General features: G+C 41.1%; 1 protein-coding gene across 1 annotated transcript in view; it reads right to left on the minus strand.

Moving 5' to 3' along the window:
- Positions 1 to 21563, minus strand: part of LOC113617676 (ras-specific guanine nucleotide-releasing factor 2-like) — a 102135-nt gene that overhangs the window by 36573 nt on the left and 43999 nt on the right. The window contains exon 2 of the mRNA XM_027101259.1: positions 4963 to 5069. Within this exon, the coding sequence (XP_026957060.1) occupies positions 4963 to 5069 (107 nt within the window). The remainder of the gene's footprint in view (positions 1 to 4962; positions 5070 to 21563) is intronic.

A 21563-nucleotide genomic window follows, 5' to 3' on the forward strand; every position in this document is an offset into this window, starting at 1 on the left:
TCAGTGTTGGACAGATTTTGTATTATATACTTTGCTCTAAATTAAGCCTCTATCCAAGTAAAAAGAATGAGGTTACAAGCATTAGGTGTTTGGGACAATTACCATGGTGTGTGTGTGTGTGTGTGTGTGTGTGTGTGTGTGTGTGTGTGTGTGTGTCGGAGGGAGGGGTGAAGAGATTGAGAGAGAAAGAAGGGGCAATATGGACAACAGGTCACCTGAGGCACGTGTAATCAAAAGGACTGTAGATAAAAACAGACCCAAGAGGCTGGATTAGAGCTTTCTTTAGTGGACAAGAGGACAAGCCTTAATTGAAAATCTTAATTGGAGGATTAAGTCTCTCTGCTCATCAAGTTCAGAACTGACAGGGTGAAGGAAATGGCTACGTCAAGCCCTAGCCAAACTAAATGCAACATGAGTTTTATGGAATGGAGGCATATGCCCGATTCCTTTCTCTCTTGCAAATATGCTCCCCATGAAGGAAACCCTAAGAGCCACCTCCCACAGGCACACACCAAAGGGAGGAGAGAGCATTGAGGGAGGGCTCTGAGTTTCAGTTGGAAACGTTGGAAAGCAGGCAAAACATCTCAAACACTGAGAGCATGAGGCATAGCTCTGCAGGTGAGCAAAGCCACATACACCCCATGGTGTGCAACACCAGGCACCACATTCCCCATGACTCCAATGTTTCACAAGCCCTCCCCTGACCTCAGTCTTGGTAGAAACCCCGAGCCAGCTCTCCCCTCAGGACACACCTAACTTCTCTAGCAGCCCCTGTTACTCATTCTCCCATACCTGACATACCAAGGGGCAAGAAGACCCATCAGTATTGCACAGTTCCCCATTGCCCCTTCCAGGCAGTCATACCCTCCAATTCCCTGCAGAAGCCCTTCCTGGCCAGGGCTCGTCGCCCTGCCCCACAGACCTGCTCTCATTCATCACATGTCCTCCCAGGGAGTGACACCATCCAAGCTAGGGACCTGAGAGACACGTTAGACACCACCCTGGTCTAATATGGCCCACATCCAGGTGGTCACAAGGTCCTTTGAAGTCTACCCCCTACAACTCTGGAATACTTTCCACCTACCTCTCTTCCCAACTGTCACAGACCAGGTCCTTCAGGTCTTATGCTTAGGCCAGAATGAGAAGATCCTTGGTACCTCTTGTATATCTGGATCCTCTTCCAGGCCATGTCTACCTTCTAACTTCCAAGGCTTCGTTTGATCAGGGCTCCAGAAGACAAAACGTGGGTAAAAGAGCTGTGGACATTGTCTTGTCAGCCAATGAGTCCTAAAGACCCACAATCAACTGGGTCAGTGTTTTTGACTGTCCTAATGTCTACAACTAAATCAACCATGATGGACAGATATGGCAAGAGAACAAAGAAACATCAGGCTACTGGAAATGTCCAAAGTTCCATACCCAACCAGCAAACCACTTATAGAACAAGCACGGACTTCATTACTATTAAAATACTCTGGCCTCACCTCATCCCGACAAAAACAACACTGAGCCTTGCTAGCAGCTTCCCATGAACCGGTCGGTGCCAGTAATACACGATGAAATGATACTTTAAATGTGCCAGTTTCTAGAAATATAATATCAACCAACTTTGAGCAAAACTGGAGAAAAAGCTTCCTAGACCAGGTCAAATCTTCAAAATAAGAATGTTAATTTCCAAAAAGATGTTTTCCTGGGCCAGATCTAAGGAAGAAAACATGCAATTTGACATGCCAGGAAATGACTTAAAGGTCCTCTGAAGGCAAAGAGGGGCAAGTTAATTCGGCTCTGAGGTACAAAAGCCAGCCTCAAGAATGTGATTTTCATGGCACCAAAGAGAGAACATCCAGTCCAGTACTGAGAAACACCTCAGGAAAAGAGCAGTGACCAAGAGAAGGATTCTGAGCAGTCCCTGTTTCTACGTAGGATCTGCAGCTCAGAAAAGAACTAGCCTCAAGCTAAAACAGTCATCAGTTCATCAAAAGTTCAGACTTAAAAAGAGGGATCAATAAACCCATAATTACTGAGCATTTTCTACTCAAAAGGCAGTAATACCAAAGTAATGCCATCAGACTGTCCTCTAAAGGTAAAATGTTCAGTCAACCAACCAGTTGTTTAATTAGCACAATGCCAAGCAAAAACAGTTGACAAATCCTTTCTCTGTATGAGCTTCATTAACTTTCTGGCTCTGCTAATATATGAACAAAATCAGGATGAATTTCACAGACCAACAAGTTTATACCGAAAACTTGACTCAATGAAACATAAATGAAAAAGTTATTATCTTCTGTGATTTAGAAAACAAAAAATTTAAGAAGCATCTCAATGTAATAAGTCAAATATAAGAACTCAGGTATAAGGCAGTCAAATTAAAAGGAAGTCATCAAATAACCCAGTCCTGGACCTCAAGATAAAGGAAGAGCAATTCTAATGTACCAAAAGTCAGGACCTCAAGAAAAAAGATCAATTATTAACCAAATCTTCAAATCTAAAAGAGAAGAGAATTTTTACCATTCAATTACCTAAACCACTAAAGTGGTTTCTAAAACATTTGTTTCCTGACAAGATCATGTAAGCCCTGGATTGATCAGTCAACACCAAATTGCTACTGACCTACTTCCACATACATGACAAAGTTTTCTTGGTATACCAAAAAAACCCCTTACTTGAAATTTTACCATTTTAAAGTAATTCATACTCTATTGGGTTCACCACAATATTTGCTTGGCAACTACAAAGGCATTTAGGCTACTAATGGTACTTGGCTCTTCTGGAAAGAAAAAAAAATGGGCAAATACACGTGTTTTAAATTATTTACTTCCTTTTAACTCCCAGGTAAAAAGGAATAGAAGTGGTCACAACGATTGTGTCTGGAAATAACCCAAGGGCTCTACGTGGCCAACTTGATACTTCTTTCACCTTTGAAGACCTGACTTTTCTTTCTACAGTGAGTCAGTCTGCATTAGTCCTAAGTCTGAGCAAAACTCTCAGACAGAGACACTGAGAGTGAAGACAGCTGAACGGTGTGCCTGGATCATGATGGTGGCAAGTTGCACCGGGGCCCACCTTGGAGAGCAGCATTTGGTCGCCGACCCTGTGCATCTCAGAGAAATATTTTGCAGGGGAGGAAAGAAAAGGAACTGAAATCTTTTGCGAATAACACCTACTCTCAACCCTGACCTGACATTAATCCATTTTCATCTTTGAATTAGAGGAAGAGAAAAAGAAACAGAAGAGGGAAAGATGGAAGAGAAGAAGAGATGATAATGAAGAACGTTACAATATAGAACACTGGTTAAAGGTTCCGGAGTCAGAGGGACCTCAGTTTGATCCCAGTCCTGCCATTTAACAACTTTGTGTTAGACTTGGCCACTCTGCTTAAGCATCATGAATCTTCGTTTTCTCATCTGTAAAACGGCATTAATAATACCCTACTGGGTAGTTGTGAGGAATAAAAAAAGAAAGATAAGTATGTAAAGCATTTAGCATGCTGCTTGCCACAGAGCAAGGTGGTCAATATACAGTAGCTGAAGAAAGAAGAGGGGAGAGGATAGGAGGGGAGAGGAAAAAAGTCTCCAGGGCTCAAAGAACAGCCTAAACTCGAGACACCTTACGTGCTTTATAATCAATCTGAAAACATTTCCTAATGACTACATAATTAGCACTGTGCTTCACTCAGCAATGAATGTGTCCTCACCCTCCTCCTCTCATGGTACATACAGTCCAGCCCAGGAAACAGAAATCACACACGTGAAATATGTAAAAATTAACCTACGTTGTACTAAGTTGTTAAATATTCCACATGCAGTAAAGCAAGCGCTGAGGCCACTTGGAGCGGGGGGCCAGTGAGCACTGGCTTGCGGGGGGCAAGTGTCTGGGAGTGGGTGTCAGAGACAGACGTGAATAGACTTATAGGAGAAGGTGGGGGAGGCATGTCTGGCAAAGAAAAAGCCTGAGTTTTGCCACTGAAACACTGAGGATGCGAGCAGGGAGTCATGGAGTGAGGAGAGCCTGGGTTAGGGCAGGGACAGGCAAAAAGCAGCAAGTTTGGGAGCCATTCAAAGCAAAAATGGACAGGACTTCGGAACTGAATATGAAAAATAAAAAAGAGGGGTCTGCCTGCATCTCTTTTGGATTCTTCATTCTCGTTTGAGGCCAGGAGTGCTTATTTCCACCTTCCTGGTATTTTTTAGGAGGAAGACAAAGCACACTCTTCTCTTTGCCTAGATGGCGGTTGGCGTCCCCTTTCTCGATAACCAGGCTGCACAGGGCAAGGTTTGCAAATGCAGGCTCAGCTGGGTCCGTATCCCAGCTCCGCCACTCACTAGCTGTGTGGTCTCAGGCAAGCAAGCTAAGCTCCCAGGCCTCAGTTTCCTTATCTGTGCAAGAGAGGGTAATTCTGATACATCTCTCACAGACTGTTGAGAGTATAAGTGAATCAAAACATTTAACATTTTCATCCTCATTTGTCAGAGGATAAAGCTGAGGCACAGGGCTTCCCTGGTGGCGCAGTGGTTGAGAGTCCGCCTGCCGATGCAGGGGACACGGGTTCGTGCCCAAGCGGCGGAGCAGCTAGGCCCATGAGCCATGACCGCTGAGCCTGCCCGTCCGGAGCCTGTTGCTCCGCAACGAGAGAGGCCGCAACAGTGAGAGGCCCGCGTACCGCCAAAAAAAACACCATTTAACAAATTCCTTAATTCAGGAAAACTTAGAACAGTGCCTGGCACAGAGGCACAAATCCTACGTTCAGTAATTATCATTATTATTGTTTTATCTTTTACCTTAATCTTTAGCCAGAATATATCCACAGGAAGTGCAAAGAATCATCTCACACATGACTAAGGAGGAGGAACCAAGGGGAAACCCATCTTGGAATTGCAAGTTCATCCAAAACTACCGCTGATGGTGAAACCCCCAGGCAAGACTCAGACAATCCAGTGTCACATAGAGGATTTGCGCCCATACCTGGCTTGGTGAATGGCCTCCATCCACTCTTTACCGTCCTGCTCCTCCTCACAGCGCAGCTCTAGTGGTTTCTGACCTTCGTGGCCAAAAAGAACAGTAAAGTAATACTGGAAAGAAAAACAAACAAAGTTATGTTTTATTTTTCAGGCATAACAGCATAACAACATGATATTTCCCTACAAAGGCTATATGTTTACAAAATGCATCAGCATTACGTAAATCATATTTCAAAGTGTAATGACACTCCCAGCCCACTTGGCAATGACTTTCTACCTAGAAGATACCATAGGATGCATCTTAACACCCCTCAGTAAGATTCAACTCACAATATCTCAGATACAGAAAAGGTATTTGATAAAATTCTACACAAACACACAATTAGAATTCTTTGCAAACTCCAAAGTGAAATTTCTGAACCTGATAAAGGATATCAAGCAGAAACTTACTACAAACATTTTAGCTAATGGTGAACTATTACAAGCAACCCTTCTAAAATCAAAAATAAGAAAAAATGGCGATTATCACCACTTGTATTTACGAATTCTGTCTGGAGGGCAGCATAGAAAAATAAAGGAAAAAAGAAATGGAAAACAAGGGGGAAAAGTCATTTTGCACAGATGATGTGTCTACATTAAAAATTCATTGAAAAACTATTAAATAAGAACATCCCTCAAAATTGTTGAATATAAAATCAATACACGAAAATTTATTGCACTTTGATACAACATCAACAAATAGGAAACAATTTTGAAAACACAGCATTTGCAATAGCAAAGAAATATAAATGACGAACCTAAGAAAATAAGTTTACCACCTCTAAAGAGTAAATTAATCTATAATTTCAATGTATTCTAATAAAATTACCAATAGGTTTTCTTTGGGTGGAATTTGACAAAAGTGAATCTAGAATCTGAGCTAGGGACAGGAGAAGCTGTCGCTTTAAACCAGTCTATTTGAGGCTAGACATATTAATACCAAACTGAGACTGTCTGGGAAGGAAATATGACTGGAGAACTTTTGATTTTATGAGAATTATCAGCAAATACACTGGGCCTGCTCAAGACTTCATCCTGGGGCACAAAAAGGACCAGCCCCACACAGCTGCTCTGAGACAGAAAACCAAAGACAAAACCTGAGTTTTTTCTGTTGTCCCACCTTCCCACCCTACCCCCAAATTTCTCTTTATTCAATGTGACTGTTACATACTCATTTTCTTCAAATGAATTAAAAACCTTCAGGACAAAAGCTTTTAGTCTATAAAAAACATTGAATCACTATGATATACACCAAAACTAACATAATATTGTAAATCAACTATCACTTCAATTAAAAAACCTTCAGGACAATAATCCTAGAGATAAATTCTTAAAGATCCTAGAATTTTTGGCACATTTTTACAAAAAAGGAAAAAAACTGGCTAAGAGACCTCGTGTTACTTGGCATAAACCATCAGCCAACGGAGGACATGTCTGTGAGATAATCCACCGCAACTCCCCAAGGACAGTCCTTAGCCCCGTAAATGACAAGCTGTCTTTAATTCTTAAACCTCTCGAACAGCCAGAGGACTAAATGCTATGAACTAGGGGGAAATAATCTGATGAAAAGGCCACTAAGAATGGGAAGAATTGACTTTAGCACTGTATTCAATAAAGCTCCATTTAAATTTGAGAGGAAAGGAGTCGAAACTCAACAAAATAACAGATCAGTGGCTTAAAGGGCAATCCTATAAGTGATGGCATTTCAGCAACAGCTGGTTACCAGCCAAAGGCCAGATGCCCCGTCCAGGAAGAGGAAACATTTAATGAACCTGATATTGAAAGGCTGCAACCAGCACCTCAACAGCAGCTGCTGCTCGGGAACCCAATTAAAAGCCACCTTTAAAAGACAGCAAGGTAATTATATTAGCAGAGTACATCCAAAGGTTAGACTATGTCTCAGGCGTGACAATGATGGAAAAAGTTTTGAGAAGTACTGGTTACGTTTCCAGGAGTTCAGATTCAGCTCAACCACAAATACTCAAACACTGCCTCTACATGTACCTGCAAATTATTCAACTTAAGCCATTCATCAAAAAGTTTTCTTTGTGTATTCTGGCCTCATTCTGATATGAACTCAGTATACCACGGATCTATGTGTCAGACCTGGGGCTTTAGGGGTCCCCTTGGCGATCAAAAGCATCAGCAGACACCCTTGATGGTACTCTGTGACCTCTGACCTGCCCCACTGCAGGAAACTAGAAGGGGAAGTTCCAAAGTACTGGGTCATCGTGAAGTGCAAGGAAGAATTAAAACAGTGATGACCTTGTTTATGTCTTTAAATTCAACATCTACAATGGCAGTGAGCTTCCCTTCTTTTTCTCCTTGGATAGGTTCACCTATTCCCAAATACATTTTTCCAGGCAGATGCTCTCCCAGTGCCCGCCCCCATATTTGTGCCATTAGCCAGCATTTCAATCAAGTCTAAACCTGAACTCACTCATTACCTTCCCTCCCTCCCTCCCACCTCCTAATGCTCCTCCTTGTACCTGCTGCCCTCGCAGCTATTCCTTCTCCACTTGTGTTTTCTCTGTCAAGTACGTCTTTGTCCAACAGTTGTCCCAGCTAGGAACCCCAAAGCCACCCTCAACTTCTCCCTCTTATCAGCCCCACATTGGGTGTCACCAATGCTCCCTCCTGAGACTCTCTTCTGGCTTTTATTATCCCTCACCTAGATTACTGTAACAGCTTTATCACAGATGAAAATGACAGATATGACAACTTTGAAATACTTTCCAACTGAGACTGCTTTATCTTATAGTTGGTCTCTCTCCTTCGTTACATCTCAGCTGCTATTACAGCCCAAAGTGGGAGGTTAATGGCCTCTCTGGAAGTAGGACTGGATGACCTAGGGGAGGTCCCAGTGAGTTGTGAACACAAGAAGAAATGTGGAAGAGAAGTAGTGGTGGATGTGGGTAAGAAGGCGGAAGGCAGCAGAGACACATATGGTACAGCTTCTCCCCACTTGAGCCTAAAATCTCAGAGAAGATTGAGGACCTAGAAGGGTTGATGACAAAGCCAAAAGCCGAGGAACTTCCATACCACTTTCCTTTTGGAGCAACAGAGGATGTCATCTCACGTGATGTTCTCTTGCCCCACTCCCACCCTCATGACAACGTGGGGGGGTGACCCCATGGGTAATGACTGTATCATGTAAATCAGTAAGACTGTGTCACAGCGGTTAGGTAAAGACAGGGCCTAAGTTTTGAGTTTAGCTATCCAGAGCCCCCCGAGTATTCAAGTGGTGTGATGTCCCTGAGGGTACCATGGAGGGCTGTAGAGGGAAGGGGGCTATCAGACCTCACGGAGGGGTGGGGTGGGCTATGCAGCCCCAGTAAGAGCCAAGGTGTGGCCGTGTAAGCAAAACGGACACCTGGACCCTGACTGACCTGAGAGAGCATGACTGCAAGTTACAGCAGCCATACACTTTAGCAACAGATGACCAAGGCAGAGCCAGAACAACACCAGACCTCAGTCAGCACCAGCAAGGACCGCACCCCAACCTCTGATAAACACACACATACAACCTCAAGGGCACGGGACTCCCCACTTACTGAGACACCATCTTCGTGAGGCACAGAAGAGAGAATGCATTACTTTTTACATGATTGGAGCAGACTGAATTTACTACTCTCAGCTAAATGCAGGTTCTTTTCTCCACTTACTAAGTGGGGAAGGGGTCTTAAGGAGAAAGTCTGGTCAACTTTAAGGAAAAAAATGTTTTTGAACATCTAAGTGCAGTGAGGGTAACTCTACAACCCTGTCCGCAGTCTTACCCAGCTCCCTCCAGCCCAAACAAGGTGGCCAGAGTTCTCTTCCTAAAAGATAAATCTGAGCTTTCGTATCCGCTTACAAACCCTCGCTGGTATTCTCAAACACCCACACCAACTGGCCCCATTCTCCATTTTTACCCTCATTTCTGCTTCTTTCCTACAAAGTACACCACACTCCAGCCAATCAACCCATCACTCCCCCAAGAAGACAGACAAGCTGTTTCCTCAGCCTCATGCTACTGACAGAGTATGGTCTCCAGAGTCACCAAACCTGGGTGCGAATCCTGAGTCCTCCAAGTGGTAACTCTGAGACCTTGGGCAGGTCATGCAACCTTTCTGAGACTGAGTTTCCCCTGGTCAATGAGAGGATAGAGAGGAAAGAGACCTTACAGGATTGATTAGCTGACATGCAGTGCCTGCACCCAGAAGGCACTTAACAAATGTTAATTCCCTTCCGCCTCAGTGCATCTCTGTCTTGACTTTCTTCATCTCCAGTCCCTTCTCCACCTACACACTCTTATTGAACTTTCATGACTCATGTCACGAACCATCAATTCTGCTAAGAATCTTTCCCAGGCACCTTCTGGCAAAAAGGAGTCCCTCTCTCCTCTGGCAATAACCCCATGCACATTGTTCTCACATCACCTTAGAGTTGTCCATGCATGTGTCTCTCTTCCTTGCAGGACTTGTCCCTTTGTACCCTTGATCTTAGCACTGTGCTGGGCACACACAAATCCCTCAATAATGTTTGGTGAATAAATGATCATCAGTAAAGAAACATGAGGTATAGTTAACCTAATAAATTTGCTTCAAACAGCCACACATGACAATTTCATGACTATATAATCACATCCAGGTAGACATCCAGAGAAAAGATTCAGAAAGGTCCCGAAAGCTACCAAATACATATTTTTATAAGACAGAAAACAGAACATTATGATGTTCTTTACAACCCCCTAGACAAGCAATAAGAACAGATACTGTAGGTTGGCAGATTCACCAAAGGGTCTTACCTCTTACCTACAATAACCATAAAATGCCAGAAAGACAGCATAATGAACAGATCTATGAAATGTAAATGTTCAGGGTCTCATTGGTATCTATTGAAGCTTTATATGAATTTTCATTTTTCAATTGTCTGGTTTTTATTATAATGGGTTTGCTGCTGTTTATGCTATGTGTTTTTGCAGAAAGAACAAATGTAACCCAATATGAGAACACAAGCTCACTTAAAACTCTGGTCCTCAGGCTTCTGCAAGTTAACAAGTTTATAGCTAAAACAGTGGCGGTTGCTGGAGGATGGTATTATAGGACCACTTCCACATTCTACATTTCTGTATTGTTTGAATCATTTACCATAAAGACATAAAGCTATGTAGCCAACAAAAACATGCTCATTCCATTTTCAAATTGAGTCATTTATAATAAACACATATAACTATATAATCAGCGATAAAGATAGTATCCATTTTCAAAACTATGTCTAGGTCTTTATAATACTACTTATATACCCAGAAAAAGTAAATGATGTTGGTCAAATCAATGATGTTCAAAAGAAGATTAAAAACCACTGTGGGTTTTCTTAAAGTATTTGGCAGAAAAAATAATCTCTTTTAAAAAGAACTGCTGTGCCATATGTATTATTATTTTGATGGTACTTCAGGGTTTTAAATTATTACATATGTTGTTGACATTTTTCAGTTTCAGATTAAGAGAACTAAAACCAATGCTCTCTGCAGCCTTTGAGGCAGAAAATCCTCCTCGAATCCTCTTCCCACACTTGGCTCCTGTCTGGGAGGGATGGGAGGCCCTACAGAACTTGCTATGGTCTCCTCTCCAGAGGCCACATTTCTGACCCTGCGAGTCAGACACTGGATGGGATTTAAAAAAAAGATGGATGCCTTCCAAATGTTCCCAGCTTGGTGACCTACACACATGGGGCTAATGATCATGAGAACAGAGCAGCCTGGAGTGGCAGTGCCTCTGGGACCACAGCATGGCTCTAAAGCCAGGAGGAGCTCTCAAACCCCATCGGGCCTTGGGGTCTGGCCTTCCTAGTCCCAGGAATGTGAATAACGCTACCGAGTGGCCCTCTGCAGCCCGGAGCACATTCCTCCTGCAGCAGCCCCATGCGTTGCTATGACTATCCACGTCAGTCAGAAGGGAGACTCCAAGTGTCCCTGGATGTGGAGATGGATGAAAACCATGGACAGCACTTCTCCAGTCTAGGTGCATCTCCCAAGCAATAACAAACCCTGTGCTCATGTTAATCTTGCTATGATTGATTACCTCCTGCTCTTTCTCCCTTCTCCCCTTCTTCTTTCTGTAACTGCTTGTAGAGTGGAAGTGAAATGCATTTTAAACATTTGATACATTTGACGAAACTGAGCTTTATGTGCCCTTATATTAATTTTCACTCCTAGGAGTTTAACTTCACCCAAACTGATAACTATCTTTACCATTCACAGGAACTTCAATTAATGTTCCTAGTATGTGACTGGCCCTCTGTGAGAGAAAAGTATCCCACCCCTGAGCCCTAGAGGCAAAGACAGATCGCTCTAAATCTGATTTGCTGTCACTGACCTGGCAGTGTGTGAGAGAGAGATAAGAGAAGACAGACTGAAAATAACATTCAGGTGGGCATAAAAAAAGGGGAAATATGTCATGTTTTTTGATACCATCCCCTCCCCTCCTCCTCCTGGCATTCCTACTCTTTTGTATTTCCTGCCATTGAAAGGTTACTTGCAAGGGACTTCTCTGCCCACTGCACCTGGTCACCACTGTGCCAGCTGATGGGGCACACACTGAAGAAGAAAAGCCTAAAGCATTATATCCTGGACCCAGCACCATTGGTCTCTGGAAGAGAAATCATTTCACTCTCCTGCCTCAGGGACTGTTTTTATATAGTAGGATCATTTCTTGACCACAACTCTATCTCATGGGTACTTTTAGCTCCAAAGATGACTCTGTGTAAATTAAAGGAGACCGTATTTTCCAACTACTTCATAGACTCCATCTTTTCGTATCATGGTTACACACTGAAGCTCATTCATTTTTTTTTTAAATTCATTGGTTTATCTATTTATTTATTTGGTCCTCATTGCTGTGTGCAGGCTTTCTCTAGTTGTGGTGGTGCGCGGGCTTCTCATTGCGGTGGCCTCTCCCGTTGTGGAGCACAGACTCTAGGCATGCAGGCTTCAGTAGTTGTGGCTCGCGGGCTCTAGAGCACAGGCTCAGTAGTTGTGGTGTGTGGGCTTAGTTGCTCCGTGGCATGTGGGATCCTCCCGGACCAGGGAGGCAGATTCCCAACCACTGGCAGGCAGATTCCCAACCACTGCACTACCAAGTAAGTCCCTGAAGCTCATTCTTCATTGTTAAAACATATGTCAAATCTCCCAATTACTTCCTCCTACTACTTCAAATCTCCTCCTACTTCCTTCCTTTGTTCCTTCTTAAGAACAAAGACTTAAGGTGCTGAAGGCTTTCCCCCTCCCCACTGGTTCACTTTCTTTTCAACTCTGAGATTCAGAGGTCTTGCCATGGGCATATTCACTTCAGTACAAGCCGACTTCACAGATTCATGTCGCACCTGAGCAAGCAGTGTGGTTCCACAGAAGGTGCCCGAGGCTAGTAGGAGGGACGTAAGGATTCTGAGTGTGAACTCTGGCAAATTCCTCTCGTGCTGTTTGTTCTTGGGCCAAGTGAAGACAAGGTCACCTCTCCTACTAACCCCAAGGTGAAGATAAAATGCAATAACACACATCAAAGTGTCTTGGAAAGCATGAAGTGTGTCTTGTCATTCCTGTGGTGGTAGAACTGTCAGATCTCACCGGGAGAGCAGTCACCTCGAGTCTGCCTCGGACACCGCACTTATTCCAGCTCTGCAAAACTGGGTAATTCAAGTGTTCTTCCTGCCTTCTCCCCACTGCTTTCCTCAGATAATAGTGCATGGGGGAAAAAAACGATGTATTAAAATTATAATATATATACCCAGTACACTGGGTACCTGGTACTTAAGAAGAGATCATACTGTTTTTATTATGGTGGTTGTTGGTTGTTTTGTTCTTGTGGATTTTTTTGTGTGTGTGGTTGTTTGACAGTCATGATGAAAAGATTTCTAATTTTCCCAAAGGCTTAGAGAAGAGCTGCATTTTGAATTTTCAATGACATGCAAGAATTTGCTAAATGATTTGTCCCAACAGAAGCCAACACACAGACTGTAAACTTGAAACTATGAATAGAGCAGAGTATTAGCATGCATAAAATCCACACTACGCTACAATATCAGCATTTAAGAACTGCCTCAGAATGTATTCTTCTATTAAACATATTTAAATGGACAGGAATTGAACTTAGAATCCAGCTTAAGGAGTAAGAGTTTGACTGCCTCCTACTGTGGTTTTCTACCACAACAGGAAAAATACATTGTGTCTGGCTTCCAAATTTCAGAGAGAAGTGAGGCAAATTAAACTGTGCCAAGGGGTCAGAAAGCCTGTCATTTTAAGAATGGCTAAAAGAACTTGATATATTTGGATGCACTTCAAATCTTTGAAAGATCATCATATAAAAATTGCAACAGAGAAACTTTCAGCAACCAAGGGATCTGAGCTCCCATAAATCACCAGTTATACTGAAATTTATGAAAAAGGAAGCATGATACATGGTGCCTTAAGTCATCATCCCTGACTCACAGGAAAAGGCAATGATTCCTCTTCATGTTTTGTTACATTCTCACTTAAGTGCATTTCTCTTATATTACCACTCCAGACAGGGACAGATGTTATTGACGATAACATTTGATCTTTGTGACTGGCTTCACCCCAACCCCAGTCCTCCTGTTTACTTACTATCTTTAAAGAGAGACATCTAACTCATGTCTGCCTAGAGCCACCGACTGAGCACACTTGTGAATTCAGTCACCAAGGTCACAGCCTTCTCCTACAGCAAGGCAGCTAAACTTTAGCACCATTCCAGTGTCCATTCTATCCTGGCCCCTCCTGAACTAGTCTGGAACTTCTAACTTCACATGAAACCTCCAAAACCTTTTTACTTCATGCCATCTTCATCACTTTCTCATTTCAACCATTGGTTTTACTTATTTCCCATTTGCCAACCATATTCTCCTTTGTGTAAAAGTACGTACAGTGAAAATGTATGCTGTTAACACCTAGGTTAGTTAGTCCCACTTAGCAGAGAAGAGGATACTTCAACAAAGAGATTTGAGTAGGTGCTGGAGTTCCCCTGCTGCTGCAAGGAAATTTTTTGAGGTGCTCTGTCAAAGAGGGACAATGGTTATGCCGAAAAGTGGGCAGGGGAAATATCTCTAATGAGACCAACTTCAGATTTATCCTGTGTAGCTCCAGAAGGCGCAAACAGGAATAAAAGGTTAAAGTGAGAGATTTGGAAGACCTTTCTAAAAACGGGATGGGATACTGCTGCCAGCTGACCATATCTCAATGGTGTTTAGAAAGGGATTCCTGCCCTTGGAAAACAGAACCAGATGGCCTCTAATATCCCACAGTATCAAAATCCTTTATTAGCTGTAACATACTCTAGAATTTTACCATTAAGGTATGCAATAGATGAGGCACATAAACAACGGTTAGACCACCGTTCTGATTTTGCTGTTCAATATCTCAGTTTTTATTGCATGGCAATTTACCAAAGTGGGAGTAAAAGGAAATACAGGTCTAAATAAAGAAATAATTAGTGCCTTTGAAGAGATAAAGTCTTTTATGACATTGTGCCTGGTTTATATTGATAATCATCAGTTACACTTATCAGGTCAACTAAGAACCACTGTTGCACTGATCGTTTTTAATCAGAAGCATTGGGTTCGTAACAATACAAAACTGACAGAAAGAGTCCTTTGAAATCTTATTTCATTTTTTACATTTTAAGTGCTAACTACTCAGCAATAATTATGAGCACTTTAATTCATTGAGCAAATCTCAAAGATGGAAGCCCTAATAATAATGATAATCAAATAACAATGATCAAATGCATAGCTCATGAATCAAAAACTGGATAATATAAAAAGATTAATTTAATTAATTAATTTAATTAGTTTATTTATTTAATAAATAAAGAAGTTTTCTAAATCAATAAGAAAAAGCCAAATATCCTAATAGAAATGTGGGAAAAGAAACAGAATATTCATTTGCCCACAAACAAAACAAAAATTGACACAAATAGGTGAAAATATGAAAAAGAAATGCATATTAGTATATTAAGACTATCTTTTCAAATTGCAATTTTTTAAATAATAAAATCCAGAGTTAGGAAGTGTAATGTGCTGATTGAAATAAAAATGGTTACAAACTTTGTGGAGATGGTTGGCAATTTATATCACAGACTTTAAGCTATTATCTGATACTAATGAAATCATTAAAAATACATTCAAAGACTTATGTCTAAGAATGTTTATAGCATCACTAACAATAATAAGTGTCCAAAAATAGGGGACAGATTAAATTATGGGATATTTAAACTGGAACACTCTGAGCAATTAGATTAATAATCACACTCTGTAAGAAAATTTTCAGGCTAGCCTCTGAACTATGCATAACAGGAAAAATTCCAAGGAACCCTGTGAAAAGTAACAGCTACAAGACTGAAAAGACTGATCAAAGATTTCAGCTACTACCTGCCACAGGAAGACAGAGTCTAGAAATTGAGTCTGCCAAGTAAGCTGCGTGCTAGAATAAAAATGAACATTCTTCAAAGGAAAACAACATAATCCAGAGTCTTTAAAATGTATTATCCAATATGTCTAATATATGCTAAAAGATCAGTAGGAAAAAAACAACAGGAAAACTAGGGCCATAACCCTGAGAAAATATGACACAGATGTTGAAATTAGCAGACAGAACTCCAAAGCAGTTATGTAAAATGTAGACAAAGACAAAGGAAAAGAGAGTTACAATGAGAACACAGATGGGGAATCTCAGCAAAGAAATGGAATTCTAAAAAAGGAGCAAATGGAAATTTTAGAAATGAAAAGCATAACAACTGAAATGAAAAAATTAAATGGATAAACATAATTGCAGATTAGAGACTGCTGTTTTCAATGAAAGTAAACGTAGTAAACCTGCCACAAAGAAGACAGCTGATCTCCTTAAAAATGGTACCATATGAAGGCTCAGTGTTGATCTCTATTGCTGTCAGTTTGGACATTTAGCACAACAAGAGCTAGATCAGTCTTAGTAAGAATAAACTTATTATGCTGGGCCCATGAGTAGCCTCCCTCTCTGCCACAATGGTCATTTTGTTCATATGCTCATTGTATCAGCACTGGGGTGACCAGTGACACACATTATCTGAAATTAAGTGGCCTGGTCAGTTTGTCGATTTGGTCATTTAGTGCCAAGTAAACTGCCTGCTAGAATAAGAAATGAACACTCTGCAGAGGAAAATAGAATAGAATAGAATCCAGAGTCTCTAAATCTCTCTAGTGGATGCTGCAGAGATTGTCGCACTTGGGGCTCACTCCTATTTGTCCATCCACATGCTTCTACTCAGGTCTTGCTATCCCCAAACTTCTAATCCTTTTCCTTCCAGGTCTTTGATGCCAGCCAGAACATTCACCACTTCCCATAAGTTTGTATATATTTGAGTCTCAGACGACTTCTCTTCCCACACAAAGTGGATGATCAGGGGCACAGTCTGATAGTCTACCCATTGGGAGAACTTCTCATCACAGTCTTTCAAGGCCATTTGGAGCTGACCCATCTGCAACCCAAGCTCGGGCTTTTCCCTTTTCCTTCATTGAGTTGTACAGGATCCCCTATACAGCCACAGGCATTAGCTGAGAAAGGGGTGCTGGTGTAACAGTGGTGGACGCCATGGAGGTAAAAAGTAAAAATTGTGTGTCAGAGTTGTCCCACCACAGGCTGAAATGGTTGGACCTTTATACCACTGCCTCACTCAGTCACTGAATGTGGGCTGCTTCAGGAAGAGTGTAATCTTGGACAAGGCAGCTCTCTGCAGCTGTAGTAGACTCTGAAGGAGCTGACAGCTAGAGATTGTCTGCTGACCAACTCCCTGCAGCTGGGTAGCAACTCTTTCTTTGAAGGGGGATCTGGCTGAGGCACCTCCATGCCTAGCAAAATCTCAAATGTCCTTCAACAGGTGAATAATAATGTGGTACATTAGTACAATGGAAAACTATTCAGCAAGAAATAAATAACTGCTGATACTCAAATAAACGTGTATGAATCTCCCCATAAACTATTAATAATTATACAGGAAAAAGCAACTTTGGTGAAGAACTCTGGCAGATACCACCATAACCAAATGAATAAGCTAAAGAAAAATTATGAATTTATACCTATGGAAAGGGAGAGAGAGAGAGAGAAAGTAAATGGGGCAAAGTATTCATACCTACTGAATCTGGGTAAAGGACATACAGGAGTTCTTTGTACTACTCTTGCAATTTTACTGAAGTTTGAGATAATGACAAAATTTGAAGTTTTTTAAAAGTTAGGTTGCTAGAAGGCAAATTCACAGTCATATCTCCACATATCTAAGGATCTGCTGTAAAAGTTTGGTTACACTATAACATTTCCATTGACAGGGGAAAAGGTCAGTAAGTCAAAAAAGCAGGATTTAGAGCGATAGATGGAATGCAACTAACCATTTACTCTAAAAGAAAAATAAATATATGTAACATCTATTTATTTATAATATGTATGTTTGTAAATGGATAAAGAAATATATTGAAAACACGTACTAAATGAAGAAAATGTAAAAGCAAATCCCATCATCCAGTAATTCTACTTCCTAGAGAAACACTCAAAGAGCACATACAAAGATGTTCATTGCAATACTGTTTCAAGAGCCAGAAAAAGACCACAATCTAAATATCCATCAATAAAAGGATAGCTAAATACACTATAGTAAACCATGAATAAGTAGTTTAAAAAAATGAGTTCTACATGTACCAACATTTATAGGAAAGGCAATAAAAGCAAGCTAGAGAATACAGAATTAACATTTATGAAAAAGTGTTAATGAGAAAAATGGAAGAAAAAAATGAAAATGTTAACAGTAGTTACCCCTTAGTAATTATTATCTTCTTATTTATACACTTTATGCATTTTTCAAATTAGCCATAATGAGCATATACACTTCAAAGACATAAATATAAATAGTCCTATGAATGGTAAAGATTTGAAAAATACTCAGGGTCAATTAGACATTTTCCTGCTTTAAAACAAAACAAATAATGCTACAGCATCGCAACGTAAAAAAGAGGGCTATATGGTATGCATTTACTTATAAGCAGAAAAATGTACAATGAATTGCTGGAAACATTTATGTAAATAAAAGGACTTGGAGCACATCTGGTGGACATGCCTGGCTATTAAATGCCAAAGGAGCGGGATTAGGAAGGGGGCTCAAAATGTTTTCTGAATGTGAACTATTAATGATGGTTTTGCTGGGCCTCTTCCCCCAAAAAAGACTTTTAATATTAAAAATACATTGTCACCTCATCTGTTGATAGCTGAAAGCTTATGGCTGTCAGACATTTAAAAGAAAACGACAATCTCAAATCTCCACAATCAGAATGGCTAAGAATACCAAACTTCAGTCCTGGAAAAGAAAATTCACACATGCACATGTTCATTAGCTACGGCTTTATATTGTTGCTGCTTCTCCAAAAACTCCTCAGAAAGCTAAACCTCTCCCAAATTCCCCAAAGCAGGGTGTCTTTAATTTAGTTTATGCCACACTCTAATTTCTCTTTGAGGGAGACATAGCAAGTAATTCAGTCTATGCCTTATGCATTTGATTCTTTTTTTCATTGTGAAAATACAAGCCAAATGCCACGGCTTTTGTCTACCACCTATGTAGATTATTTACCCCTTTTGAAAAAGTTTATTTTTTGCACATGAAAATAATCACATTAATCATATAAATACAGAAAATATAGAGAAGCAAAATTAGAGGGGGAAATTTATCCATAATCCCAACATCACCCAAAGACAATCATTGTTAAACTTTGATGTATTTCAATACATTCTATTTTCTTTTCTTTTTTTTTTTTTTTTTTTGCGGTACGTGGGCCTCACTGTTGTGGCCTCTCCCGTTGCGGAGCACAGGCTCCGGACACGCAGGCTCAGCGGCCATGGCTCACGGGCCCAGCCGCTCCACGGCACATGGGATCTTCCTGGACCGGGGCATGAACCCGTGTCCCCTGCCTCGGCAGGCGGACTCTCAACCACTGCGCCACCAGGGAAGCCCAATACATTCTATTTTCTAAAAGCCAGTTTAATATAGTTGAGCTCATGCTGCATGTGCAATGTTACTCCAGTTTTTTTCAAGTTACATGATAACCTAAATATGTTTCCATGTTACTTAAAATGTTGTAAACATTTATAAAAGCCTGTATAGCATTGCACAGAGAGGATGTATTACAGTTTACTTAAATTTATTTGCTTATTTTTGAAACATTTAGAAGGTTTTCAATTATTCCTCATAACATTTTGGTACATAAAATTTTTAATTTGAATATTGAGTTAGTCCGTTGATTGAGATTCTCAAGAGTGGACAAAAGATATGAATAGTTTGGGTTTTTTTTTAACTTGTTTTTAGATTTTCTTTAGAGATCTTTACTCCATGTTTGCCAAGGTTGACACAAGGCTGCATCTGATGGGCATGATAGTCAGCTACTCAAACGACAAACAACACTCACTCCACAATTCCAGCAACTGAGTGGCCCCATTCGTGAAACTATAACTGGAAATTATAAGCAATTGAGTATTCCTACCCTCTGGGAGCTGAAACTCTCAGGGGAGCTTCTTTAACCTGGGCAGCATATGATGTTCACGTCTGCATGTTCATGCCTGGGCATAAGAACAGCTAACATCTATTCAGTGCTTAACATACGCCAGGCATTGTACTAAGATTCCTTCTGTACTTTCTCATTTAATTCTCACCATGACTCCATGACTTATTCCCATTTTACAGATAGGGAAATAGGCTTAAAGAAGCATGACAGTCATCCCCAATCCACCAGGGCATGTGCTCTAAGCTGTAGGCCCAGGACAGTAATGGACTCATATTCAACCAAACACACTGCACCCTATTCTCTGTTGTGAAAGCTTAACACATGGCAAAGCTAGCCAGGTCATATGAGTCTAAAACCCTGGACTCTGACACAAAGGTCTGCTCTGCTGAGCCAACTCACCACAAAGGATGGACCACATGGGAAGGAGAAATAGATGGGCTGGAACCTGGATAGACAGTAGGTATGTCCAGAAAATAAATTCCCAAACATTATCAAGTCTACACAGTTTTACCCCTGAATTTTATAATGTTCCTATCTGCTACCCCAACCATTTCTATCCTCATTTCTAGTCTTTATATCAACAGCCCAAGAGACAGCAGGTACCATAAAAAAGGAAAGGAGGGAGGGAGGGAAAAAGAGAAAGGAGGAGGGAGGAAGATATCCACTATATATTTATCAACCACCTTATTTTAGAAAGTATCATGCTGGTATGTTATACACACACACGCACACGCGCACACACACACACACACACACAAACATACTTATCACTCTCTGGTCTTAAGGACATTACTATTTAGCTAAGGAGCCAAATTAGGCACTCATAAAACAACCGAATAACAATGTAAGACTAAATAACAGTGTAAGGTGTGTCAAAGTGCTAAAATAAGCTGTATGAAAATGGCAACCATCATCATTCATTTTTTCAGGTTTGAGACAGTTGTTCCTGTGTATCAGACCATGCATCCTGATTTTGGCCTTTTGGAAAATATTTACTATAGATGAAGACAATAAATGCTATAGGAGATCAGTGCACAAACATCAAAATACAAATAAGTCTCTCCCCAAGGCCAAGCCCCAGGGGACTAGAGCATCCAGAAAGAAGGACAGTGCAGAATATGGGAAGAGTAAGTGTGAAGAAACTGGCAGAAATGAGGCAGAGGTCTCTCATTAGATGTTCCTGGGGAAGTTCGGGGCCTTTAGAACCTCTCCATTACTGCCACTGCCAAGGGATGTGGACACTTCTGCTGCTCTTTCCAGTCATGTCTCCACGTCCTACTCACCCCCTCCCAAACAAGGATGCCCCATCTGATCTGCTTGCTCAGCATTTCAGTGGGCTGGTCTCCTCTACGGTGGGGTCACTGCTTTGAAAAACAACATGCAGTCACCCTTCTCTCTCAGTTGTACTTGCAGTTAGGGGAGTAAGGTTAGCAGTCATCACGGAGAGGTGGGTGATCCTGAGGGTTGACTTTTCCGGTCCTGATGCCAGACTCCTTGGGTTCAAGTCCCCTTGATGTCCCTTATGCACTTACATATCCTTAGGCAAGTTGCTCAGGGGGTGAGGCGCACCCAGATTAATAAATCGGCCTTTGTCTCTCATTTGACTGGATATTCTTCTACACATGGTCCATTGGTGATAACCTCAGAGGAGGAAAGGAACACAACCCCCTAACAGAAGGGTTGTAAGGTTGCAACAATTTATCAGATTTTAAAGAGCCCCATAAACTACAGGAAATAAATTTTATTCCATAGGCAATAGTGATTTATTATATTTTCTTGGGCTGGAACCATGAGATAATAAAAGCTGTATTTCATAAGAATTAACCCGGCAGTCATACACAACCTTCTGCAGAAAGTCTCTGTATCCATTCAAACCAGGTTCTTAAAGGTTAAAAAAAATCCAGCACTTATGATTTTTTTCACGTTTTCTAGCCAGATTTTTTTTAGCCAGATTTTTAAGAAGTCTGTATTATAGTACTAAATTTCAACAAAACAAGAACT

Source organism: Aethalodelphis obliquidens, unplaced genomic scaffold, assembly GCF_003676395.1.
Source record: "Aethalodelphis obliquidens isolate GAN/ISIS:26980383/991018 unplaced genomic scaffold, ASM367639v1 scaffold4, whole genome shotgun sequence".
In the NCBI taxonomy this organism is placed as follows: Eukaryota; Metazoa; Chordata; class Mammalia; order Artiodactyla; family Delphinidae; genus Aethalodelphis; species Aethalodelphis obliquidens.